At 48.7% G+C, this 27758-nt stretch overlaps 1 protein-coding gene across 2 annotated transcripts; it reads left to right on the top strand.

Annotated features, from left to right (window-relative positions):
• Nucleotides 1-937: 937 nt before the first annotated feature.
• Nucleotides 938-26834, top strand: aicda (activation-induced cytidine deaminase). Of its 2 annotated transcripts, XM_072478617.1 has the most exons (4): nt 938-1030; nt 8518-8936; nt 11849-11964; nt 26143-26834. In XM_072478617.1, exons 1-4 carry the CDS (start codon nt 1023-1025, stop codon nt 26194-26196), a joined length of 597 nt encoding a protein of 198 aa, XP_072334718.1. In that variant the 5' UTR covers nt 938-1022; the 3' UTR covers nt 26197-26834. The 2 variants fall into 2 exon arrangements, with proteins under 2 accessions (XP_072334718.1, XP_072334719.1); XM_072478618.1 differs by lacking the exon at nt 938-1030 and having other exon boundaries at nt 8368-8936.
• The last annotated feature ends 924 nt before the right edge of the window (nt 26835-27758 follow it).

Genomic DNA, 27758 nt, shown 5'->3' with positions numbered 1-27758 from the left:
AGAGCGGGACATAGATAAATAGAGACACAGAGAGAATGAGGTGGACAGAAACAGGGCGAGAGAGAAAACAAGACAGGGAGCCAGAGCGACTGAGAAACAGAGGGAGAACGGGAGCTACAAAGAGAAAGAGGGAGAGCCAGATAGAGAAATAGAAGGAGAGAGAGGGGTAGAGAGTGATTGAGACAGAGAGAAACAGACAGGGAAAGAGAAACATAGAAGGTGAAATACAGACAGAGGAAGAGAGAGAGGCAGAGTTGGAATGGAGGAGTTTCCGTTCCCGCTGAGGTTAGGGGAGATATAATTGTGTGATTTTAGATGATTAAAGGATTTTATTTGATCAATAAGAATAAATTATTACCTCTTAACCTGAATGGGGAGAGGGTGGAAAGAGGAAACCAGAACAATGGGGACAAAGAGTAAAATTTGAGATAGGTCTTGAAAATGTTTGATTGGGTCAGTGTAAAGGGAGATTAATTCTGTATCTAACCCCGTGCTGTGTCTGCCCTGGGAGTGTTTGATGGACACAGTGTAGAGGGAGCTTTATTCTGTATCTACCCCTGAACTGTACCTGGCCTGGGAGTGTTTGATGGGACAATGTAGAGGGAGCTTTACTCTGTATCTAACCCTAACCTGTGTCTGCCCTGGGAGTGTTTGATGGGGTCAGTGTAGAGGGAGCTTTACTCTGTATCTAACCCTGAGCTGTACCTGTGAGTATCTAACCCTGAGCTGTACCTGGGAGTGTTTGATGGGGATGGTGTAGAGGGAGTTTTAGTCTGTATCTAACCCGTGCTGTACCTGTCCTGGGAGCGTTTGATGGGGACAGGGCAGACAGAGTTTAAACTCTCTGTCGCCAATCAGGAGCGGAGCTTTGTGTGTGTCAGTGTGGGAGGGGACACTCTCAGTCGCTGATTTGAGTTTGGTGCTTGAGCGTGGCAGAGTCAAATCTGTAGAAGAGCAGCAGAGAGAGTGAGTCATTCAGAGAGAGAGAGAAAGTGAGCGGGGAGACAGTCAGATTAAAACCAATGGACAGGTAAGGTGAAAGGGTTTTCATTTCAGCTCTCGGGGCTCCACCCTCCCCCAGATCCCTGGTGTTGCTCTGAGGCAACCCCACCTCTCGTTACTCGGTGCCTTCCCTCAGCAACCTCTCTCCCCAAACACATCCCACTGGGGCAGGAGGTGTGAGGGAAGGGGAAGATTCTGTTTGATTACCCCCATTTAGACTTGCAGTGATCCCCCGGGTGATACTGCGAGGCCCTTACACCCGTCATACTGACGCTGTTCTGATTTGACTCACACTCCAACCACAGCAGCAAGCTGCAATGTGACAGGCAGCACACAGCAGGATCCCAGTATCACCAGCTGGGATTCTCACCCACAAGCACTGCTTTGTTTATCACCAAATTTGAAATAGTTCTCGCCCGAGGGATTTCCCACTCAGCGCCCGTCAGAGCGGAAATAACCCCCACCATCCTCAAATGCCAGACCCAATCCCCCACCTCACCCTCCATTTAAACCCACCAGCCCCAGAGGGTACAGGCAGCTTTCACATTCAAGTCTTCTCTGAGTCAGCACCTCTGACAGTGCAGCACTCCCTCTGTACTGACCCTCTGACAGTGCAGCACTGCCTCAGTACTGACCCTCTGACAGTGCAGCACTCCCTCAGTCGTGACCCTCTGACAGTGCCGCACTCCCTCAGTCCTGACCCTCTGACAGTGCTGCATTCCCTTAATTATTACCCTCTAAGTGTGCAGCACTTCCTCAGTAGTGATCCTCTGACAGTGTGGTACTCCCTCAGTCCTGAGCCGCTGACAGTGCCGCACTCCCTCAGTACTGACCCTCTGACAGTGCAGCACTCCCTCAGTACTGACCCTCTGACAGTGCCGCACTCCCTCAGTCCTGACCCTCTGACAGTGCCGCACTCCCTCGGTCCTGACCCTCTGACAGTGCGGCACTCCCTCAGTACTGACCCTCTGACAGTGCAGCACTCCCTCAGTCCTGACCCTCTGACAGTGCCGCACACCCTCGTTCCTGACCCTCTGACTGTGCTGCATTCCCTTAATTATGACCCTCTAAGTGTGCAGCACTTCCTCAGTAGTGATCCTCTGACAGTGTGGTACTCCCTCAGTCCTGACCCTCTGATAGTCCCGCGCTCCTTCAGTCCTGACCCTCTGACAGTTAGCACTCCCTCAGTAGTGACCCCCCCGGCAGTGTGGTGCTCCCTCAGTACTGTTCCTCTGACATTGCGTCGTTCCCTCTTTACAGGGAGCCAGAATGGTCACAGTTCACACCGAGGTACAAATTGAAGGTTTGTTAAGGATGATGCCATTGCTGTCAGCTCCCTCTCACTCCATAAGGCATAATGCGGCAATGCTTTCTCCTCCTGCTCCGCGCCAAACCAGTCTTGTTGTTTATTGGCCACAGGGGTCCATCTGTGATGCATCCCAGTTGAATAGCCAGCACTCGCTTTCAGTTATTCGAAATTAGTTTGACAGTTGATTTGCACACTGAACGACCCTTACCCTGCTGAATGAACAGCAACTCAACAGCACTCATTCGAGTGGATGGAGGGTTACAGTATTACAGCAGCGCCCCTGGAGGGCAGGTCACAGTATTACACAAGGGAAGGCCATGCTGATGAGGACACCTCCTGGTGGTGGCTTATTGTATAAAATTCAGGTCCAGAATCGTCTTTATCTGTCCCCTGACCTTGTTGTATCTGTCCTTACTGAAGGTGACAGTGCACAGGGAGTTTTACTCTTAATCTAACCCCGTCTGTACATGTCCTGGGAGCATTCACTGGGAGACTGTAGAGGGAGATTTTCCCTACCTAACCCGTGCTGTACCTGTCCTGAGAGTGTTTGATGGGGACAGTGTAGAGGGAGCTTAACTCTGTATCTAACCCCGTGCTGTACCTGTCCTGGGAGTGTTTGATGGGGACAGTGTAGAGGGAGCTTAACTCTGTATCTAATCCTGTGCTGCACTTGTCCTGAGAGTGTTTGATGGGGACAGCGTAGAGGGAGCTTTACTCTGTATCTCTGTGTGGATGGCGAACAGGGCTGCAGGAAGGATGAGTCAGCTGACCAAAGCACCATGGTTCAGCAGGCCATTCAAGGGGAGGGAGTAAATAGGCAAGTTGTAGTTGTAGGGGATTCTATTATCAGGGGGATAGATAGTATCCTTTGTGAGCAGGATAAAGAGTCCCGCATGGGATGTTGCCTGCCCGGTGATAGGGTGCGGGACATCTCTGACCGGCTTGAAAGGATACTGGAGAGGGAGGGGGAGGATCCAGTTGTTGTGGTCCATGTCGGTACCAACAACATAGGCAAGTCTAGGAAAGAGGACCTGTTTAGAGATTATAAAGAGCTAGGATTCAAATTAAAAAACAGGTCCTCAAGGGTCATAATCTCCGGATTACTGCCCGAGCCACGTGCAAATTGGCATAGGGAGGCAAGAATAAGGGAAGTTAACACGTGGCTGAAAGAGTGGTGTGGGAATGAGGGGTTCCTTTTCATGGGACACTGGCATCAGTTTTGGGACAGGGGGGACCTATACCGTTGGGATGGTCTCCACCTGAACCGAGCTGGGACCAGTGTTCTGGCGAAAAGAGTAAATAGGGTGGTCAATAGGACTTTAAACTAAAGATTGGGGGGGGAAGGGAAAGTCAGGGAACCAAGAGGTGAAGTAATCAGCGGGGAGCGTAGCTGCTTAGGAATACAAAAAAACACGAACAGACAAAACTCAAGAGTGGTTACGATTGTCCCCATCCCACAAAATATGACACAGTGTATGGAAAGGCTCAGTAAACCAAGGTCCACCACACTAAGAAAACAAAAAGGGACGGTCAAAAGAGAATTAAAGGTGCTATATTTAAATGCGCGCAGTGTACGGAACAAGGTAGATGAGCTTGTGGCCCAGATTGTGACTGGCAGGTATGATGTGGTAGGCATCACAGAGACGTGGTTGCAGGGGGTTCAGGACTGGCATTTAAACATCCAGGGATTCACAACCTATCGAAAAGACAGAGAGGTGGGCAGAGGGGGCGGGGTTGCCTTGTTAATTAGGAATGAAATTAAATCAATAGCACTAAATGACATAGGGTCAGATGATGTGGAGTCTGTGTGGGTAGAGTTGAGGAACCACAAAGGCAAAAAAAACATAATGGGAGTTATGTACAGGCCTCCTAACAGTGGTCAGGACGGGGGCACAAAATGCACCACGAAATAGAAAGTGCATGCCAGAAAGGCAAGGTCACAGTGATCATGGGGGACTTCAATATGCAGGTGGACTGGGTAAATAATGCTGCCAGTGGACCCAAGGAAAGGGAATTCATTGAATGTTTACAGGAGGGCTTTTTGGAACAGCTTGTGATGGAGCCCACGAGGGAACAGGCCATTCTGGACTTAGTGTTATGTAATGAGCCAGACTTGATTAAAGATCTTAAAGTAAGGGAGCACTTAGGAGGCAGTTATCATAATATGGTCGAATTCAATCACCAATTTGAAAGAAAGAAGGTAGAATCAGATGTAAAGGTGTTACAGTTAAATAAAGGTAACTACAGGGGCATGAGGGAGGAACTGACGAAAATCGACTGGGAGCAGAGCCTAGTGGGAAAGACAGAACAGCAATGGCAGGAGTTTCTGGGAGTAATTGAGGACACAGTACAGAGGTTCATCCCAAAGAAAAGAAAGGTTATCAGAGTGGGGATTAGGCAGCCATGGCTGACAAAGGAAGTTAGGGAATGCATCAAAGCAAAAGAGAAAGCCTATAATGTGGCAAAGAGTAGTGGGAAGTCAGAAGATTGGGAAGGCTACAAAAACAAACAGAGGATAACAAAGAGAGTAATAAGGAAAGAGAGGATCAAATATGAAGGTAGGCTAGCCAGTAACATTAGGAATGATAGTAAAAGTTTCTTTAAATACATTAAAAACAAACGGGAGGCAAAAGTTGACATTGGGCCGCTCCAAAATGACGCTGGTAATTTTGTGATGGGAGACAAGGAAATAGCTGAGGAACTAAATAAGTACTTTGCGTCAGTCTTCACAGTAATATCCCAACAATTCCGGAGATTCAGGGGGCAGAGTTGAATATGGTAGCCATCACAAAGGAGAAAGTGCTAGAGAAACTAAAAGGTCTAAAAATTGATAAATCTCCGGGCCTAAAGGAGATAGCTGAAGAAATAGTGGAGGCGTTAGTTATGATCTTTCAAAAGTCACTGGAGTCAGGGGAAGTCCCAGAGGATTGGAAAATCGCTGTTGTAACCCCTCTGTTCAAGAAGGGAACAAGGAAAAAGATGGAAAATTATAGGCCAATTAGCCTAACCTCGGTTGTTGGCAAGATTCTAGAATCCATTGTTAAGATGAGATTTCTAAATTCTTGGAAGTGCAGGGTCGGATTAGGACAAGTCAGCATGGATTTAGTAAGGGGAGGTCGTGCCTGACAAACCTGTTAGAGTTCTTTGAAGAGATAACAAATAGGTTCGACCAAGGAGAGCCAATGGATGTTATCCATCTTGACTTCCAAAAGGCCTTTGATAAGGTGCCTCACGGGAGACTGCTGAGTAAAATAAGGGCCCATGGTATTCGAGGCAAGGTACTAACATGGATTGACGATTGGCTGTCAGGCAGAAGGCAGAGAGTTGGGATAAAAGGTTCTTTTTCGGAATGGCAACCGGTGACGAGTGGTGTCGCGCAGGGTTCAGTGTTGGGGCCACAGCTGTTCTCCTTATATATTAACGATCTAGATGACGGGACTGGGGGCATTCTGGCTAAGTTTGCCGATGATACAAAGATAGGTGGAGGGGCAGGTAGTATGGAGGAGGTGGGGAGGCTGCAGAAAGATTTAGACAGTTTAGGAGAGTGGTCCAAGAAATGGCTGATGAAATTCAACGTGGGCAAGTGCGAGGTCTTGCACTTTGGAAAAAAGAATAGAGGCATGGACTATTTTCTAAACGGTGACAAAATTCATAATGCTGAAGTGCTAAGGGACTTGGGAGTCCTAGTCCAGGATTCTCTAAAGGTAAACTTGCAGGTTGAGTCCGTAATTAAGAAAGCAAATGCAATGTTGTCATTCATCTCAAGAGGCTTGGAATATAAAAGCAGGGCTGTACTTCTGAAGCTTTATAAAGCATTAGTTAGGCCCCATTTAGAATACTGTGAGCAATTTTTGGCCCCACACCTCAGGAAGGACATACTGGCACTGGAGCGGGTCCAGCGGAGATTCACACGGATGATCCCAGGAATGGTAGGCCTAACATACGATGAACGTCTGAGGATCCTGGGATTATATTCATTGGAGTTTAGGAGGTTGAGGGAAGATCTAATAGAAACTTACAAGATAATGAATGGCTTAGATAGGGTGGATGTAGGGAAGTTGTTTCCATTAGCAGGGGAGACTAGGACCCGGGGGCACAGCCTTAGAATAAAAGGGAGTCACTTTAGAACAGAGATGAGGAGAAATTTCTTCAGCCAGAGAGTGGTGGGTCTGTGGAATTCATTGCCACAGAGGGCGGTGGAGGCTGGGACGTTGAGTGTCTTTAAGACAGAAGTTGATAAATTCTTGATTTCTCGAGGAATTAAGGGCTATGGAGAGAGAGCGGGTAAATGGAGTTGAAATCAGCCATGATTGAATGGTGGAGTGGACTCGATGGGCCGAATGGCCTTACTTCCGCTCCTATGTCTTATGGTCTTATGGTCTAACCCCGTGCTGTACCTGTCCTGGGAGTGTTTGATGGGGACAGTGTAGAGGGTCCTTTACTCTGTATCTAACCCCATGCTGTACCTGCCCTGGGAGTGTTTGATGGGGACAGTGTAGAGGAAGATTTACTCTGTATCTAACCCTGTTCTGTACCTGTCCTGGGAGTGTTTGATGGGGACAGTGTAGAGGCAACTTTACTCTGTATCTAACCCCGTGCTGTACCTGTCCTGGGAGTATTTGCTGGGGACAGTGTAGAGGGAGCTTTACTCTGTATCTCACCCCGTACTGTACCTGTCCTGGGAGTGTTTGATGGGGACAGTGTCGAGGGAGCTTTACTCTGTGTCTAACCCTGTTCTGTACCTGTCCTGGGAGTGTTTGATGGGGACAGTGTAGAGGCAACTTTACTCGGTATCTAACCCCGTGCTGTACCTGTCCTGGGAGTATTTGCTGGAAAAAGTGTAGAGGGAGCTTTACTCTGTATCTCACCCCGTACTGTACCTGTCCTGGGAGTGTTTGATGGGGACAGTGCAGAGGGAGCTTTACTCTGTATCTAACCCCATGCTGTATCTGTCCTGGGAGTGTTTGATGGGGACAGTGTAGAGGGAGCTTTACTCTGTATCTAACCCTCTGCTGTACCTGTCCTGGGAGTGTTTGATGGGGACAATGTAGAGGGAGTTTTACTCTGTATCGAACCCCGTGCTGTACCTGTCCTGGCAGTGTTTGATGGGGACAGTGTAGATTGAGCTTTACTCTGTATCTAACCCTGTTCTGTACCTGTCCTGGCAGTGTTTGATGGGGACAGTGTAGAGGCAACTTTACTCTGTATCTAACCCCGTGCTGTACCTGTCCTGGGAGTATTTGCTGGGGACAGTGTAGAGGGAGCTTTACTCTGTATCTCACCCCGTACTGTACCTGTCCTGGGAGTGTTTGATGGGGACAGTGTCGAGGGAGCTTTACTCTGTGTCTAACCCTGTTCTGTACCTGTCCTGGGAGTGTTTGATGGGGACAGTGTAGAGGCAACTTTACTCGGTATCTAACCCCGTGCTGTACCTGTCCTGGGAGTATTTGCTGGGGACAGTGTAGAGGGAGCTTTACTCTGTATCTCACCCCGTACTGTACCTGTCCTGGGAGTGTTTGATGGGGACAGTGCAGAGGGAGCTTTACTCTGTATCTAACCCCATGCTGTATCTGTCCTGGGAGTGTTTGATGGGGACAGTGTAGAGGGAGCTTTACTCTGTATCTAACCCTCTGCTGTACCTGTCCTGGGAGTGTTTGATGGGGACAATGTAGAGGGAGTTTTACTCTGTATCTAACCCCGTGCTGTACCTGTCCTGGCAGTGTTTGATGGGGACAGTGTAGATTGAGCTTTACTCTGTATCTAACCCTGTTCTGTACCTGTCCTGGCAGTGTTTGATGGGGACAGTGTAGAGTGAGCTTTACTCTGTATCTAACCCTGTGCTGTACCTGTCCTGGGAGTGTTTGATGTGCACAGTGTAGAGGGAGCTTTACTCTGTATCTAATCCTGTGCTGTACCTGTCCTGGGAGTGTTTGATGGGGACAGTGTAGAGGGAACTTTACTCTGTATCTAACTCCGTGCTGTACCTGTCCTGGGAGTGTTTGATGGGGACAGTGTAGAGGGAGCTTTACTCTGTATCTAACTCTGTGCTGTACCTGTCCTGGGAGTGTTTAATGGGGACAGTGTAGAGGGAGCTTTACTCTGAATCTAACCCCGTGCTGTACCTGTCCTGGGAGTGTTTGATGGGGACAGTGTAGAGGGAGCTTTACTCTGTATCTAACTCTGTCTTTCTTCCCATTCCTCCCCAGTTGCCTTATGGTGAAGAAGAAATTCCTTTACCATTTCAAGAACGCGAGATGGGCCAAGGGCCGACACGAGACCTATATATGTTACATCGTAAAACGGCGGGACAGTGACACCTCCAGCTCCCTGGATTTTGGATTCCTGAGGAATAAGCCTGGAGTGCATGCTGAGATGGTCTTCCTTCACCTGCTGACGGGCTGGGACCTGAACCCCGAACGCACCTACCGACTGACCTGGTTCAGTTCCTGGAGCCCCTGCTACGAGTGCGCGCTGAGGGTGGTCGAGTTTCTCCGCGCCCGGCCCAATCTGCGCCTCCGCCTCTTCGTGGCCCGCCTGTACTACTGCGGCGATAAAACCCTCCAGCCCGAGGGCCTCCGACGTCTCCAGCAAGCCGGAGTCAGCCTGTGGATCATGACCTATAAAGGTCAGAGTGCCACTGGGGGTCAAGGGGGGGGGGGGGGGAGGGGAGGGGAGGGGGGGGGAACCACCGATGGTGAAATATTGATTTCAATAAAAAGTCTGAGAAATTGAAAAATGTCCAAACAAGACCCTGAAGCAATTGTCGTAAAACTAATGCCCTTCAGGGGAATGAAACATGGCGCCCTGACACGGTCTGCCCTCCATCTGAATCCGGCAGCGTTGTTTGATCCTAAATGCACCTCAATCAGCCCCAATCTTACTAAATGGCCGAGCAGGTGGCCTTCCTATTTCTTGTGGTCTTGACATTAGCGTCATCGAGATATTCTCCAATCAGTTGAGGGGAGCAATGGGGGGGGGGGTGAACGGAGATCGATATTCATAGGTGTCCACAAGCACAGAAGGAGACCATTCGGCCCATTATGTGTCCAATCAAGTCAAACAAAGACCTGACTACACTAATCCCATTATCCAGCATTAGCCACTAGCCCAGGAAGTTATCACATTGCCCGTGATTATCGAAATACTTCTTAAATGTTACGAACGCTTCTGACCCACCCTTTCAGGCAACGTGTTCCAGATTTCTAACACCCTCCGGGTGAAGAAGCGTGTCCTCAAATCCCCTCTGAAGCTCCTGCCCCTTACCTTAAATCTAGGCCCCCTTCTCCAATTATTGACCCCTCCACTAAAGGGGAAAGTACCTTCCTGTCCACCCTATGTCCCTCATAATCTTGTACACCCCAATCAGGTCCCCACCCCCTCAGCCTTCTCTGCTCCAAGGAAACCAACCCCTGTCTAACCAGCCCCTCTTCATAGCTCCAGCACAGGCAATAACCTGGTGAATCTCCTCTGCACCCTCTCTAGTGCAATCACATCCTTTCTATAGTGTGGTGACCAGAATGGTGGACAGTACTCCAACTGGGGCAGCATGGTAGCATTGTGGATAGCACAATTGCTTCACAGCTCCAGGGTCCCAGGTTTGATTCCGGCTTGGGTCACTGTCTGTGCGGAGTCTGCACATCCTCCCCGTGTGTGCGTGGGTTTCCCCCGGGTGCTCCGGTTTCCTCCCACAGTCTAAAGATGTGCAGGTTAGGTGGATTGGCCATGATAAATTGCCCTTAGTGTCCAAAATTACCCTTAGTGTTGGGTGGGGTTACTGGGTTATGGGGATAGGGTGGAGATGTTGACCTTGGGTAGGGTGCTCTTTCCAAGAGCCGGTGCAGACTCGATGGGCCGAATGGCCTCCTTCTGCACTGTAAATTCCATGATAATCTATGAAACTGTGGACTAACTAGCATTTTATACAGCTCCAGCGTAACCTCCCCACTCTTATATTCTGTGCCTCAAAGACTAGTGTTCCATTTGCCTTCTTAACCACCTTGTTCTGCTGTCTTCATGGATCTTTGGACGTGCAACCTAAGGTCCCTGTGGTCCTCTGTCCATCTCTATTTTAGTAACTAGAGAAAGTCAACGGTAATAGAACAAGGATCGATTGAACTGTGTACAATATTCTGCCATGGGAGTAACTCTCTTATCTACCTGTCCTGCTGCCTTCAGGAATTTCCCAAGGTCCTTCTGTTTCTCTGTCCTTCCCAGTGTCCCATTGTTCATTGTGTATTCCCTTGCCTTGTTAATCCTCCCAAAACTCATCCCCTCACACTTTTCTGGGCAAATTCCATTCTCCACTGTTCTGCCCATCAGACCAGTCTGCAGCTATTCTCCTCACTACGTCAGTTTGAGATACTTAGCCGAGGCATAGAATACATGACTCACTGCCCTGAAAGGGTGGTTGAGGCGAGAACTCTCACAGCTATTAAGTTTTTAGATGAGCACCTGAATTTCCATAGCAGGCAAGGCGACAGACGGAGAGCTGGAAAATTGAATTCGAAGAGATAGGGCCTCAATAGCCAGCACTGACATGACAGACCAAAGGGTCTCTTTCCTGTGCTGTAAAACTCTCTACCACCCATTTTTGTGTCAAACAAATTAATGAGGGGGTCGGAAACACTGGCTACTGGGCAACACTTTAAAACCTAACCCAGGCAGCCCTGCAGTTAATGGGGACCGGGTAAGGGGGAAGAGCAGAGAACCCCCCACCCCCACCCCACCCCACACTCCTGCCCGGCTCCCTTTCATTCTCTGTCTATGCTGCATCTGTCCTGGAAATGTTTGATGAAGACAGTGTAGAGGGAGGTTTACTCTGTATCTAACCCCGTGCTGTCCCTGTCCTGGGAGTGTTTGGTGGGGACAGTGTAGAGGGAGTTTTACTCTGAATCTAACCCTGTGCTGTACCTGCCCTGGGAGTGTTTGGTGGGGATAGTGTAGAGGGAGGTTTACTCTGTATCTAACCCCGTGCTGTACCTGCCCTGGGAGTGTTTGATGGGGACAGTGTAGAGGGAGCTTTACTCTGTATCTAACCCCATGCTGTACCTGTCCTGGGAGTGTTTGATGGGGACAGTGTAGAGGGAGCTTTACTCTGTATCTAACCCCATGCAGTATCTGTCCTGGGAGGGTTTGATGGGGACAGTGTAGAGGGAGCTTTACTCTGTATCTAACCCCATGCAGTATCTGTCCTGGGAGTGTTTGATGGGGACAGTGTAGAGGGAGCTTTACTCTGTATCTAACCCCATGCAGTATCTGTCCTGGGAGTGTTTGATGGGGACAGTGTAGGGGGAGGTTTACTCTGTATCTAACCCCGTGTTGTACCTATTCTGGGAGTGTTTGATGAGGACAGTGTAGAGGGAGCTTTACTCTGTATCTAACCCCATGCAGTATCTGTCCTGGGAGTGTTTAATAGGGACAGTGTAGAGGGAGCTTTACTCTGTATCTAACCCTGTGCTGTATCTGTCCTGGGAGTTTGATGGGGAAAGTGTAGAAGGAGCTTTACTCTGTATCTAACACTGTGTTTCCTTTTTAAAGATTATTTTTACTGCTGGAACACATTTGTCGCGACAAAAGATAAAGGCTTTAAGGCATGGGAGGGGTTACACGAGAACTCAGTTCGATTAAGTCGATTATTGAGAAGAATCCTGCAGGTGAGTGAATATTCAGCGGTCTGTGTCAGTGGAAAGAAAGATTAGTTCCCAGTAGTGGACATTCCATTGCCTCTCTGTCCCTCTCTTGACTCCATCACACTGGTGAATACAAAACTCACACTCTGATGACCGTTCCTCTAATCGCCCTAACTTTCCCAGTGAAGATTATCCCTCCAAACCCCAAATCTCCTGTCAAAGAACATCCCTTAATCTCGCAACTCTCCCATCAAAGACAATCTAATCCCCCTAACCCTCCGTACGAAGACCATTCCTCTAATCCCGAAACCCACCCGGCCAAAATTATCTCTCTAATCCCCCAATTCTCCTGGCAAAGAGCATCTCTCCAGTCCGCCAACACCCCAGCAAAGACCATCTCTACAATCCCCCTAACCCTCCGTACGAAGACCATTCCTCTAATCCCCCAACCCACCCGGCCAAAATCATCTCTCTAATCCCCCAATTCTCATGGCAAAGAGCATCTCTCCAGTCCGCCAACACCCCGGCAAAGACCATCTCTCTAATGCCCCAACTCTCCCGGCAAAGACCATCTCTCCAATCCGCCAACACCCCGGCAAAGAGCATCTCTACAATCCTCCAACACTCCGGCAAAGACCATCTCTCTAATGCCCCAACTCTCCCGGCAAAGACCATTTCTCCAATCCGCCAACACCCCGGCAAAGACCATCTCTCTAATGCCCCAACTCTCCCGGCAAAGACCATCTCTCTAAACCCCCAATTCTCCTGGCAAAGAGCCTCTCTCCAATCCGCCAACACCCCGGCAAAGACCATCTCTACAATCCGCCAACACTCCGGCAAAGACGATCTCTCTAATGCCCCAACTCTCCCGGCAAAGACCATCTCTCCAATCCGCCAACACCCCGGCAAACACCATCTCTACAATCCGCCAACACCCCGGCAAAGACCATCTCTCTAATGCCCCAACTCTCCCGGCAAAGACCATCTCTCTAATCCCTCAACTCTCCCAGCAAAGACCATCCCTTTAATCCCCCGACTCTCCCGGCAAAGACCATCTCTCCAATCCGCCAACACCCCAGCAAAGACCATCTCTCTAATCCCCCAACCCACCTGGCAAAGACCATCTCTCTTATCCCCCAACTTTCCCAGCAAAGACCATCTCTCCAATCCGCCAACACCCCGGCAAAGACCATCTCTCCAATCCGCCAACACCCCGGCAAAGACCATCTCTCCAATCCGCCAACACCCCGGCAAAGACCATCTCTCTAATCCCCCAACTGTCCTGTCAAAGACCATCCCTCTAATCCCCCAACCCACCTGTCAAAGACCATCTCTTTAATCCCCCAACCCACCTGTCAAAGACCATCCCTCTAATCCCCCAACCCACCTGTCAAAGACCATCTCTCTAATCCCCCAACTGTCCTGTCAAAGACCATCCCTCTAATCCCCCAACCCACCTGTCAAAGACCATCTCTCTAATCCCCCAACTGTCCTGTCAAAGACCATCTCTCTAATCCCCCAACTGTCCTGTCAAAGACCATCCCTCTAATCCCCCAACCCACCTGTCAAAGACCATCTCTCTAATCCCCCAACTGTCCTGTCAAAGACCATCTCTCTAATCCCCCAACTGTCCTGTCAAAGACCATCTCTCTAATCCCCCAACCCACCTGTCAAAGACCATCTCTATAATCCCCCAACTGTCCTGTCAAAGACCATCCCTCTAATCCCCCAACTGTCCTGTCAAAGACCATCTCTCTAATCCCCCAACCCACCTGTCAAAGACCATCTCTCTAATCCCCCAACTGTCCTGTCAAAGACCATCTCTCTAATCCCCCAACTGTCCTGTCAAAGACCATCTCTCTAATCCCCCAACTGTCCTGTCAAAGACCATCTCTCTAATCCCCCAACTGTCCTGTCAAAGACCATCTCTCTAATCCCCCAACTGTCCTGTCAAAGACCATCCCTCTAATCCCCCAACCCACCTGTCAAAGACCATCTCTCTAATCCCCCAACTGTCCTGTCAAAGACCATCTCTCTAATCCCCCAACTGTCCTGTCAAAGACCATCTCTCTAATCCCCCAACCCACCTGTCAAAGACCATCTCTCTAATCCCCCAACTGTCCTGTCAAAGACCATCTCTCTAATCCCCCAACTGTCCTGTCAAAGACCATCCCTCTAATCCCCCAACCCACCTGTCAAAGACCATCTCTCTAATCCCCCAACTGTCCTGTCAAAGACCATCTCTCTAATCCCCCAACTGTCCTGTCAAAGACCATCTCTCTAATCCCCCAACCCACCTGTCAAAGACCATCTCTCTAATCCCCCAACTCTCCTGGCAAAGACCACGGGCTGGATTCTCCCAAAATGGGACTATGTCCAAACGCTGGCGTAAAAACGCTGGAGATTTACTCGAGAGATTCCTTGAAAAAAGTACAGGGGGCTGGCAGGGACCCGGAGTAATTCACACTGCTTTTAGCTTCAGATATGAGTCCGTCCATGTGCACGGCGGCGGCGGCCTCCAGTGGCTGTGCCGAGCTCCATGGCGGACTTGGATCGCGGAGCCACACACAAAAATTAGACCCACCCGATCGGCCGTGTGCCCGAGCATCTGACCGCGCGGATCTAACCACCAGTCGCCTACAAGGGAACCCCCTGGTGTCCGATCCCCCTGCCCCCCCCCCCCCCCCCCCCCACCCCCCCCACCACCACCAGGGCAGCCACGGACTGAGTCATCCGGGTCCCGGAGAATCGGCGGACCGACGCCAGGCCCGATTTCCGCGCAAAATTGTATTCTCCGCCCCCGCGTCGAACACGATTTTGGCGTGGGCTGCGGAGAATCCAGCCCCATCTCTCTAATCCGCCAGTTTTCCCGCAAGGAACATCTCTCTAATACCCCAACTCTCCCGGCAAAGAACATCTCAAGAATCCCCCAACTCTCCCCGCAAAGCTCACTAACCCCCCCCAGCAAAGACCACTGCTCTCATCCCTCAACCCCCCCCCCGGCAAAGACCATCTTTCTAATCCCCCAAATCTCCCTGCAAAGAACACCTCTCTAATCCCCCCCCCCCCTCAGCAAAGATCCCTGCTCTCATCCCCCAACCCGCCCCGGCAAAAACCACCCCTCTAATCCCCCTACTCTCCCGGCAAAGACCATCTCTCTAATCCCGCTACTCTCCCGGCAAAGACCATCTCTCTAATCCCCCTACTCTCCCGGTGAAGACCATCTCTCTAATCCCCCTACTCTCCCAGTGAAGACCATCTCTCTAATCCCCCAAACCCACAGCAAAGACCATCTCTCTAATCCATCTGATGTGCAGGTTAGGTGGATTGGCCATGATAAATTGCCCTTTGTGTCCCAAATTGCCCTTAGTGTTGGATGGGGTTACTGGGTTATGGGGATAGGGTGGAGGTGTTAGGTAGGGTGCTCGTTCCAAGAGCCGGTACAGACTCGATGGGCCAAATGGCCTCCTTCTGCACTGTAAATTCTATGATAATCTATGATAATCTCTCTAATCCCCCAACTCTCCCGGCAAAGAACATCTCTCTAATCCCCCGGCAAATACAATCTCTCTAATCCCTGAACTCTCCCGGCAAAGACCATCTCTCTAATCCCCACACTCTCCTGGCAAAGCCCATCTCACTATTCCCCAAACTCTCCCGGCAAAGACCATCTTTCTAATCCCCCAAATCTCCCTGCAAAGAACACCTCTCTAATCCCCCCCCCCCTCAGCAAAGATCCCTGCTCTCATCCCCCAACCCTCCCCGGCAAAAACCACCCCTCTAATCCCCCTACTCTCCCGGCAAAGACCATCTCTCTAATCCCGCTACTCTCCCGGCAAAGACCATCTCTCTAATCCCCCTACTCTCCCGGTGAAGACCATCTCTCTAATCCCCCTACTCTCCCAGTGAAGACCATCTCTCTAATCCCCACACTCTCCTGGCAAAGACCATCTCTCTAATCCCCAAACTCTCCTGGCAAAGACCGGCTCTCTAATCCCTGAACTCTCCCAGCAAAAGCCATCTCTGTAATCCCCCAACTCTCCCGGAAAATACCATCTCTCTAATCCCCCAACTCTCCCGGCAAAGACCAACTCTCTAATCCCCCAACTACATGAGAACATAAGAACTAGGAGTAGGAGTAGGAGTAGGCCATCTGGCCTCTCGAGCCTGCTTCATCATTCAATATCATGGCTGATCTTTTTGTGGACTCAGCTCCACTTATCCACCCACTCACCATGCCCCTTAATTCCTTTGCTGTTCACAAATCTATCTTTTTTTGCCTAAATAACATTTAACAAGGTAGCCTCAACTGCTTCACTGGGCAGGGAATTCCATAGATTCACAATCCTCAACTCCGTCTTAAATCTGCTTCCCCTTATTTTGAGGCTATGCCCGCTAGTTCTAGTTTCACTCGCCAGTGGTAACGAGCTCCCTGCTTCTATCTATTCCCTTCATAATTTTATGTTTCTATCAGATCCCCCCCTTATTCTTATAAATTCCAATGAGTATAGTCCCAGTCTACTTAGTCTCTCCTCATTAGCCAATCCTCTCGACTCTGGAATCAACCTGGTAAATCTCCTCTGCACCCTCTCCAGTGCCAGCACATCCTTTCTCAAGTAAGGAGACCAGAACTGTACACTGTACTCCAAGTGTGGCCTCACCAGCACCCTATACATCTGCAACATAACCTCCCTGCTTTTAAACTCCATCCCTCTAGCAATGAAGGACAAAATTCCATTTGGCTTCTTAATTACCTGCTGCACCTGCAAACCAACTTTTTTGCGATTCATGCACAAGGGCACCCAGGCCCCACTACACAGCAGGATGCTGCAATTTTTTACCATTTAAATAATAATCCATTTTGCTGTTATTCCTACCAAAAGGATGACCTCACATTTACCAACATTGTACTCCATCTGCCAGACCCTTGCCCACTCACTTAAACTATCTCTGAAGACTTTCAGTGTTTTCTGCACACTTGTCTCTACCACTCATCTTAATGTCATCCGCAAACTTTGACACATTACACTTGGTCCCCAGCTCCAGATCATCTATGTAAATTGTGAACAATTGCGGACCCAACACTGACCCCTGAGGCACATCATTACCCATTGATCGCCAACCAGAAAAAACACCCATTTATCCCCACTCTTTGCTTTCTGTCAGTTAACCAATCCTCTACCCATACTAATACAATACCTGTAATGCCATGCATCTTTATCTTATGCAGCAGCCTTTTGTGCGGCACTGTGTCGAATGCCTTCTGAAAATCCAGATACACCACATCTACCATTCTCCATTGTGCTTGTAAAGTCCTCAAAGAATTCCACTAAATTATTCAAACATGACCTGCCTTTCATGAACTCATGCTGCGTCTCCCAGTGGGACAATCTCTATCCAGATGTCTCGCTATTTCCTCCTTAACGATAGATTCAAGCATTTTCTCCACTGCAGAAGTTAAGGTCACCGGCCTAAAGTTACCTGCCTTTTCTAAACAGTGGCATCACATTTGCTGTTTTCCAATCTGCCGGGGCCGCCCCATAGTCCAGCGAAGTTTGGTAAATTACCACAAGCGCATCTGCTATTTCCCCACCCACCCGGGATGTATGCCATCAGGGCCAGGAGACTTACCTATTTTTAGCCCCATTAGCTTGCCCAACACTATCTCCTTTGTGCTCATGATCGTTTGTAGGTCCTCAACCTGCCATAGCTTCCTTGCCAACAGTTTTTGGCATGTTATTTGTGTCTTCCACTGTGAAGACTGACACAAAATACCTGTTCAATTCTTCAGCCATTTCCTCATTTCCCATATTAAAACCCCCTTCTCATCCTACCATGGGCAGCACGGTAGCACAGTGGCTTCACAGCTCCAGGGCCCCAGGTTCGATTCCCGGCTTGGGTCACTGTCTTTGCGGAGTCTCCACGTGTGTGCGTGTGTTTCCTCCGGTTCTCCGGTTTCCTCCCACAATCCAAAGATGTGCAGGTTAGATGGATTGGTCATGCTAAATTGCCCTTAGTGTCCAAAAAGGTTAGGTGGGGTTACTGGGTTACGGGGATAGGGTGGAGGTGTGGTCCAGTGAGGGTGATCTTTCCAAAGGCAGGTGCAGACTCGATGGGACGAATGGCCTCCTTCTGAACTGTAAATTCTATGATTTTATAATCCTCTAAAAGACCAAAACTCTCCTGGCAAAGACCATCTCTCTAAACCCCAAACTCTCCCATCAAAGACCATCTCTCTAATCCCCAAACTCTCCCGTCAAAGACCATCTCTTTAATCCCAAACTCTCCCGGAAAATACCACCTCTCTAATCCCCAAAATCTCCCGGTGAAGACCATCTCTTTAATCCCCAAACTCTCCCGGCCAAGACCATTTCTGTAATCCCCAATCTCTCCCAGCGAAGGCCATCACTCTAATCCCCAAAATCTCCCGGCAAAGACCATCTCTCTAATCCCCAAACTCTCCCAGCGAAGACCATCATGCTAATCCCCAAAATCACCGGGCAAAGACCATCTCTCTAATTCCCAAACTCTCCGACAAAGACCATCTCTTTAATCCCCCAGTCTCCCGGCAAACACCATTTCTCTAATCCCTAAACTCTCTGCAAATACCATCTCTGGAATCTCCCAACTCTCCCGGAAATTACCATCTCTGTAATCCCAAACTCTCCCGGTGAAGACCATCTCTTTAATCCCCAAACTCTCCCGGCCAAGACCATCTCTCTAATCCCCCAACTCTCCCGGCAAAGACAGTCTCCCTAATCCCCAAACTCTCCCAGCAAAGACCATCTCGGTAATCCCCCAACTCTCCCGGAAAATTCCATCTCTGTAATCCCTAAACTCTCCCAGTGAAGACCATCACTCTAATTCCCAAAATCTCCCGGCAAAGACCATCTCTCTAATCCACAAACTCTCCTCGTGAAGATCATCTCTCTAATCCCCAAATTCTCCTGGCAAAGACCATCTCCCTAATCCCCAAACTCTCCTGGCAAAGACCATCTCTCTAATCCGCCAACTCTCCCGGCAAAGACCATCTCTCTAATCCCCAAACTCTCCCTGCAAATCTCCTAACTCTCCCGGAAATGATCTTTGTAATCCCCCAAATCTCCTGGCAAAGATCATCTCTCTAATCCCCAAACTCTCCCGGCAAAGACCATCTCTCTAATCACCCAACTCTCCCGGCAAAGACCACTCTCCCGGCAAAGACCATCTCTAATCCCTAAACTCTCCCGATAAAGACCATCTCTCAAATCCCCCAACTCTCCCGGCAAAGACCATCTCTCTAATCCCTAAACTCTCCCTGCAAATCTCCCAACTCTCCCGGAAATTATCTTTGTAATCCCAAACTCTCCCGGTGAAAACCATCTCTTTAATCCCCAAACTCTTCCAGCCAAGACCATCTCTCTAATCCCTGAACTCTCCCGACAAAGACCATCTCTCTAATCACCCAACTCACCCGGCAAAGACCATTCTCCCGGCAAAGACCATCTCTCTAATCCCTAAACTCTCCCGATAAAGACCATCTCTCAAATCCCCCAACTTTCCCAGCAAAAACCATCTCTCTAATCCCCAAACTCTCCCTGCAAATCTCCCAACTCTCCTGGAAATTATCTTTGTAATCCCAAACTCTCCCGGTGAAGACCATCTCTTTAATCCCCAAACTCTCCCAGCCAAGACCATCTCTGTAATCCCGCAACTCTCTCCGCAAAGACCATCTCTCTAATCCCCCAATTCTCCCGGCAAAGACCGTCTCTCTAATCCCCAAACTCTCCCGGCAAAGACCATCTCGCTAATCCCCCAACTCTCCCGGAAAATACCATCTCTGAAATCCCCAAATTCTCCCAGCGAAGACCATCACTCTAATTCCCAAAATCTCCCGGCAAAGACTATCTCTCTAATCCCCCAACTCTCTCGGCAAAGACCATCTCGCTAATCCACAAACTGTCCCGGCAAAGACCATCTCTCTAATCCCCAATCTCTCCTGGCAAAGACAATTTCTCTAATCCCCAAACTCTCCCGGCAAAGACCATCTCTCTAATCCCCCAACTCTCCAGGCAAAGACCATCTCTCTAATCCCCAAACTCTCCCGGTGAAGACCATCTCTCTAATCCCCCAGCTTTCCTGAAACGACCATCTCTCTAATCTTCAAACTCCCGGTGAAGACCATCTCTCTAATCCCCCAACTTTCACGAAAAGACCATCTCTCTGATCCTCAAACTCTCCAGGCAAAGACCATCTCTCTAATCCTTAAACTCTCCCGGTGAAGAACATCTCTCTAATCTTCAAACTCTCCCGGCAAATACCATCTCTGTAATCCCCAAACTATTCCAATAAAGACCATCTCTCTAATCCCCCAGTCTCCCGGCAAACACCATTTCTCTAATCCCTAAACTCTCTGCAAATACCATCTCTGGAATCTCCCAACTCTCCCGGAAATTACCATCTCTGTAATCCCAAACTCCCACGGTGAAGACCATCTCTTTAATCCCCAAACTCTCCCGGCCAAGACCATCTCTCTAATCCCCCAACTCTCCCGGCAAAGACCGTCTCCCTAATCCCCAAACTCTCCCAGCAAAGACCATTTTGGTAATCCCACAACTCTCCCGGAAAATTCCATCTCTGTAATCCCTAAACTCTCCCAGCGAAGACCATCACTCTAATTCCCAAAATCTCCCGGCAAAGACCATCTCTCTAATCCACAAACTCTCCTCGTGAAGATCATCTCTCTAATCCCCAAATTCTCCTGGCAAAGACCATCTCCCTAATCCCCAAACTCTCCTGGCAAAGACCATCTCTCTAATCCCCCAACTCTCCCGGCAAAGACCACTCTCCCGGCAAAGACCATCTCTCTAATCCCCAAACTCTCCCTGCAAATCTCCTAACTCTCCCGGAAATGATCTTTGTAATCCCCCAAATCTCCTGGCAAAGATCATCTCTCTAATCCCCAAACTCTCCCGGCAAAGACCATCTCTCTAATCCCTAAACTCTCCCGATAAAGACCATCTCTCAAACCCCCCAACTCTCCCGGCAAAGACCATCTCTCTAATCCCTAAACTCTCCCTGCAAATCTCCCAACTCTCCCGGAAATTATCTTTGTAATCCCAAACTCTCCCGGTGAAAACCATCTCTTTAATCCCCAAACTCTTCCAGCCAAGACCATCTCTCTAATCCCTGAACTCTCCCGACAAAGACCATCTCTCTAATCACCCAACTCACCCGGCAAAGACCACTCTCCCGGCAAAGACCATCTCTCTAATCCCTAAACTCTCCCGATAAAGACCATCTCTCAAATCCCCCAACTTTCCCAGCAAAAACCATCTCGCTAATCCCCAAACTCTCCCTGCAAATCTCCCAACTCTCCTGGAAATTATCTTTGTAATCCCAAACTCTCCCGGTGAAGACCATCTCTTTAATCCCCAAACTCTCCCAGCCAAGACCACCTCTGTAATCCCGCAACTCTCTCCGCAAAGACCATCTCTCTAATCCCCCAACTCTCCCGGCAAAGACCGTCTCTCTAATCCCCAAACTCTTCCGGCAAAGACCATCTCGGTAATCCCCCAACTCTCCCGGAAAATACCATCTCTGAAATCCCCAAACTCTCCCAGCGAAGACCATCACTCTAATTCCCAAAATCTCCCGGCAAAGACTATCTCTCTAATCCCCCAACTCTCTCGGCAAAGACCATCTCGCTAATCCACAAACTGTCCCGGCAAAGACCATCTCTCTAATCCCCAATCTCTCCTGGCAAAGACAATTTCTCTAATCCCCAAACTCTCCCGGCAAAGACCATCTCTCTAATCCCCCAACTCTCCAGGCAAAGAACATCTCTCTAATCCCCAAACTCTCCCGGTGAAGACCATCTCTCTAATCCCCCAACTCTCCCGGCAAAGACTGTCTCTCTAATCCCCAAACTCTTCCGGCAAAGACCATCTCGGTAATCCCCCACCTCTCCCTGAAAATACCATCTCTGAAATCCCCAAACTCTCCCAGCGAAGACCATCACTCTAATTCCCAAAATCTCCCGGCAAAGACTATCTCTCTAATCCCCCAACTCTCTCGGCAAAGACCATCTCGCTAATCCACAAACTGTCCCGGCAAAGACCATCTCTCTAATCCCCAATCTCTCCTGGCAAAAACAATTTCTCTAATCCCCAAACTCTCCCGGCAAAGACCATCTCTCTAATCCCCCAACTCTCCAGGCAAAGACCATCTCTCTAATCCCCAAACTCTCCCGGTGAAGACCATCTCTCTAATTCCCCAACTTTCACGAAAAGACCATCTCTCTGATCCTCAAACTCTCCAGGCAAAGACCATCTCTCTAATCTTTAAACTCTCCCGGTGAAGAACATCTCTCTAATCTTCAAACTCTCCCGGCAAATACGATCTCTGTAATCCCCAAACTATTCCAATAAAGACCACCTCTCTAATCCCCAAACTACCACGGCAAAGACCATCTCTCTAATCCTCAAACTCTCCCGGCAAATACCATCTCTCTAATCCCACAAGTCTCCAGGCGAACACCATACCTCTAATCTCCTAACTCCCCCCTCGAAGTTCATCCCTCTAATCACCTAATTCTCCTGTGGAAGACCATCTCGCAAATCCCCTAAAATTACCCATCGAATGCCATCCCATGATCCTCTAACTCACCCATTAAAAAACATCCCTTTAAACCCTAATGTTGCCATCGAAAACCATCTCTATAATTTCCTAACTCTACAGGTGAATACTATTCCTCTAAGTCCATTACTCGAACACCCTCCCTCTAATTCCCAAACTCTCCAAAGATGATCATCCTCTAATCCCCTAACTCTCCTGGTGAGGACTCGCTCTAATCCCCTAGCTCTCCCATTGAAAACCATCCCTCTAATCCCATAACTCTTCCATCAAAAACTATTCCTCTAATCCGAAAACTCTCCATGGAAGTCAATTCCTCCAAACCCCAACTCTCCCGTCGAAGACCATCCCTCTAATCCCCTAAATCTCCCATCAAAATCCATCCCTCTAATCCCCCAACTCTCCTATCGAAGACCATCCCTCTAATTCCTCAACTTTCTCATTGAAGACCATCCCTCTAATCCCCTAACACTCCGAGAAAAGACAGCCCTCTAATCTCCTAACTCACCCAGCGAAAACCATCCCTTTAATCCCCTAGTTCTCCCATCGAAGACCAACTCTAGAATCCCAACCCCTCCCGGTGAAGACCATCCCTCTATTCTCCTAACTCTCCCAGCGAACACCATTCCTCTAATCCCCCATCAAAATCCATCCCTTAATCCCTAACTCTCCTGACGAAGACCATCCCTCTAATCCCCTGTCCCATTAAAGACCATCCCTCTAATCCCCTGTCCCATCAAAGACCATACCTCTGATCCCTTAACTCTTCCATCAAACACCATCCCTCTAATCGCCTTACTCTCATTCAAGACTATCCCTCTAATCCCCTAACTCTTCCGGTGAGGACCAAACACTCTACTCTCCTAATTTCCCCATCAAAGACCTTCCTTCTTATCCCCTAACTCTCACAGCGAAGGCCATCCTTCTAATCCCCTAGTTCTCCCATTGATGACCATCCCTCTAATCTAGCTCTCCCATCGAAGACCATCTCTCTAATCTCCTAGCTCTCCCATCAGGAGAGTTCATGGACTAAAGCAAAAAGTGCAGAGGATACCGGAGGTCTGCAGAAGGATTTCGATAGGTTAAGTGAATGGCCTAGGTTCTGGCAGATGGAATTCAATGTTGCCAAGTGTGAGGCTATCCATTTTGGGAGGAATAACAGCAGAATGGATTATTATTTAAACGGTAAGATGTTAAAACATGCTGCTGTGCAGAGGGACCTGGGTGTGCTGGTGCACGAGTCGCAAAAAGTTGGTGTGCAGGTGCAACAGGTGATTAAGAAGGCTAATCAAGTTTTGTCTTTCATTGCTAGAGGGATGGAGTTCAAGACTAGGGAGGTTATGCTGCAATTGGAAAAGGTGTTGGTGAGGCCACATCTGGAGAAGTGTGTTCAGTTTTGGTCTCCTTGCCTGAGAAAGGACATATTGGCACTGGAGGGAGTGCAGAGGAGATTCACTAGGTTGATCCCAGAGTTGAGGGGATTAGATTATGACGAGAGGTTGAGTAGACTGGGACTGTACTCATTGGAGTTTAGAAGGATGCGGGGGGATCTTATTGAAACATATAAAATTATGAAGGGAATGGATAGGATAGATGCGGGCAGGTTGTTTCCACTGGTCGGGGAAAGCAGAACTAGGGGGCATAGCCTCAAAATAAGGGGAAGTAGATTTAGGACCAAGTTTAGGAGGAACTTCTTCACCCAAAGGGTTGTGAATCTCTGGAATTCCTTGCCCAGTGAAGCAGTTGAGACTCCTTCTTTAAACGTTTTTAAGAAAAAGATAGATACCTTTCTAAAGAATAAAGGGATTCGGGAATATGGTGTACGGGCCAGAGAGTGGAGCTGAGGCCACAAAGATCAGCCATGATCTCGTTGAATGGCGGAGCAGGCTCGAGGGGCCAGATGGCCTACTCCTGTTCCTAGTTCTTATGTTCTTATGTAGATGGTCTCCAATGAGAGATTTGGTGGATTAGCGGGATGGTCATCACCGGGAGAGTTGGGGATTAGAGGGATGGTCGTGGATGGGAGAGTTCAGAGGAGACCACCCTTCTAAGACCCCAACTCACCTATTGAAGACCATCCCCTCTGACCTCCTAACTCTTATGACAAAGAACATCTGTCTAATCTCCTAACTCCCATGTTGAACACCATCCCTCTAATCTCCCAACTCTCCCAGCGAAGAGCATTTCTCTAATCTCCTAATTCTCCTGGTGACGACCCATCCCGCAAATCCCCCAACTCTCTCATCGGAGACAATCTAATCTCTGAACTCTCCCATCCAACACCATCCCTCTAATCCCCAATACACACTGGAATCTAATCGAGGGATTCGGGTGGTTTATATATAGAATAATAGATACCCAGGTGCGAGTTACACACTGGAATCTAATCGAGGGATTCGGGTGGTTTATATATACAATAATAGATACCCGGGTGTGAGTTACACGCTGGAATCTAATCGAGGGATTCGGGTGGTTTATATATAGAATAATAGATACCCGGGAGTGAGTTACATACTGGAATCTAATGGAGGGTTTCAGGGTGGTTTATATATAGAATAACAGATACCCAGGAGTGAGTTACAGACTGGTGCCTCTAATCTCCTAATTCTCCCACCGAAGACCATCTCTTTAATCTAGGGGTGGCATGGTAGCACAGTTGCTTCACAGCGCCAGGGTCGATTCCCAGCCTGGGTCACTGTCTGTGCGGAGTCTGCACGTTCTCACTGTATCTGCGTGGGTTTCCTCCGGGTGCTCCGGTTTCCTCCCACAAATCCCGAAAGACGTGCTGTTAGGTAATTTGGGCATTCTGAATTCTCCCTCTGTGTACCCGAACAGGCGCTGGAATGTGGCGACTAGGGGCTTTTCAGAGTAACTTCATTGCAGTGTTAACGTAAACCTACTTGTGACAATAAAGATTATTTTAATCCCCTAGCTCTCCTATCGAAGACCATCCCTCTAAGCCCCTGACTCACCTATTGAAGACCATCCCCTCTAATCTCCTAACTCTCGCGGCAAAGACCATCCGTCTAATCCCCTAACTCTCCTATCGGAGACCATCTAATCCCTGAACTCTCCCATCCAAGACCATCCCTCTAATCCCACAATTTTCCCATCGAAGACCATTCCTCTAATTCCCCAACTCTCCCATTGGAGGCCTGGGATGGCAAGGTGGCTAGCAGTGCTGCTTCACAGCAACAGGGATCCAGGTTCAATTCTGGCCTCAGGTGACTGCGGGAAGTTTGCACTTTCTCCCCATATCTGCATAGGTTTCATCTGGGTGTTCCTGTTTCCTCCCACAGTGCAAAGATATGTAGGTTAGGTGGATTAGCCATGATAAAAAAAATTGCCCCTTAATGTCCAGGGGTGTGCAGATTAGGCACAGGAGTGGGTTTAGGTACGGTGCTCTTTCAGAGGGTAGGTGCAGACCCTATGGGCTGTATGGCCTCCTTCTGAACTGTAGGTATTCTATCTAACCCCCTAATCCTCCCATTGAAGACTACCACTCTCTTAATGGTTCTGAACGAAGACTGCCGGAACACTAGTTACTTTCTCTCATGTTGCTTTTCTCTTTCTGCCCCTCTCCCACAGCCACTGGACGAATTTGACGATTTCAGGGATGCATTCAAACTGCTGGGCCTCTGATTTCAGTGACCCTGATAACCCACGACGACCGGCTGCCTCGTCTCGCCAACCATCAATCGACTGACTGACCGTAGGAGAAAGCAGCTGCACATTTCTCCATCTCCTCCACCGGCCTCCTTCTTTTAGGCCTCTTCAGAGCCCAGGCAAGGGGCCTGCATCACGCATGGCACCTACTTAGGCCCCAGGCTTATCAGGATACTCCCAAACTCAACCAAAAACAGTCAGAGAGAGTGGAAAATCTGGTTTGCTTCAGTCACAAGAAGATCAACCCTGGCAGCCCCACTCAGACCAGGCCGAGACTGAAGCATGGGACTTGCCATTATGTGTGCCTGAGTGTCAAACACCAACTGGGAGCAGTAAGAAGTCTTACAACACCAGGTTAAAGTCCAATAGGCTTGTTTGGAATCACTAGCTTTCGGAGCGCAACTCCTTCATCAGCATCGCTCCGAAAGCTAGTGATTCCAAAGCTAGTGGTTAAAGTGACTTTAACCTGCTGTTGTAAGACTTATTACTGTGCCCACCCCAGGCCCATGCCAGCATCTTCACATCATACCAACTGGGAGGACATTCCATTCAAATTCAATTTTAAAAAGCATTAAAAAATCAAGACATATTCACCTGTACAGCCATACCGTGTACTCCGCTTAAATAAAATACTTGAAACTAACTTTGTACATCAATAAATTTCAGGCAGTTTATAATGTCAAATGAACAGGAGCGAGTTGCATGCTGGAATCTAATTCAAGGGTTTGGGGTGGTTTATATATAGAATAACAGATACCCGGGAGTGAGTTACAGACTGGAATCTAATTGAGGGGTTCGGGTGGTTTATATATAGAATAATAGATACCCAGGAGTGAGTTACAGACTGGAATCTAATCGAGGGGTTCAGTGTGGTTTATATATAGAATAACAGATACCTGGGAGTGAGTTACAGACAGGAATCTAATCGAGGGGTTCGGGATGGTTTATATAGAGAACAACAGATACCCGGGAGTGAGTTACAGACTGGAATCTAATCAAGGGGTTTGGGGTGGTTTATATCTAGAATAACAGATACCCGGGAGTGAGTTACAGACTGGAATCTAATGGAGGGTTTCAAGGTGGTTTATATATAGAATAACAGATACCCGGGAGTGAGTTACAGACTGGAATCTAATCGAGGGGTTCAGCATGGTTTATATATAGAATATCAGATACCTGGGAGTGAGTTACAGACAGGAATCTAATCGAGGGGTTCGGGATGGTTTATATAGAGAACAACAGATACCCGGGAGTGAGTTACAGACTGGAATCTAATCAAGGGGTTTGGGGTGGTTTATATCTAGAATAACAGATACCCGGGAGTGAGTTACAGACTGGAATCTAATCGAGGGGTTCAGGGGGGTTTATATATAGAATAACAGATACCCGGGAGTGAGTTACAGACAGGAATCTAATCGAGGGGTTTGGGGTGGTTTATATATAGAATAACAGATACCTGGTAGTGAGTTACAGACTGGAATCTAATCGAGGGGTTCAGCATGGTTTATATATAGAATAACAGATACCCGGGAGTGAGT

This window comes from Scyliorhinus torazame, chromosome 16 (genome assembly GCF_047496885.1).
Source record: "Scyliorhinus torazame isolate Kashiwa2021f chromosome 16, sScyTor2.1, whole genome shotgun sequence".
Classification (NCBI taxonomy): domain Eukaryota; kingdom Metazoa; phylum Chordata; class Chondrichthyes; order Carcharhiniformes; family Scyliorhinidae; genus Scyliorhinus; species Scyliorhinus torazame.
The sequence above is the reverse complement of the archived record's forward strand: the minus strand, read 5'-3'. Positions and strand labels throughout refer to the sequence as shown.

What these genes read in the sequence shown, in the direction of transcription:
- aicda (XM_072478617.1), top strand. An exon ending in GTGGATCATGACCTATAAAG is followed by an intron (nt 8,937 to 11,848) that starts GTCAGAGTGCCA and finishes TCCTTTTTAAAG; the next exon opens with ATTATTTTTACTGCTGGAAC. An exon ending in TATTGAGAAGAATCCTGCAG is followed by an intron (nt 11,965 to 26,142) that starts GTGAGTGAATAT and finishes CCTCTCCCACAG; the next exon opens with CCACTGGACGAATTTGACGA.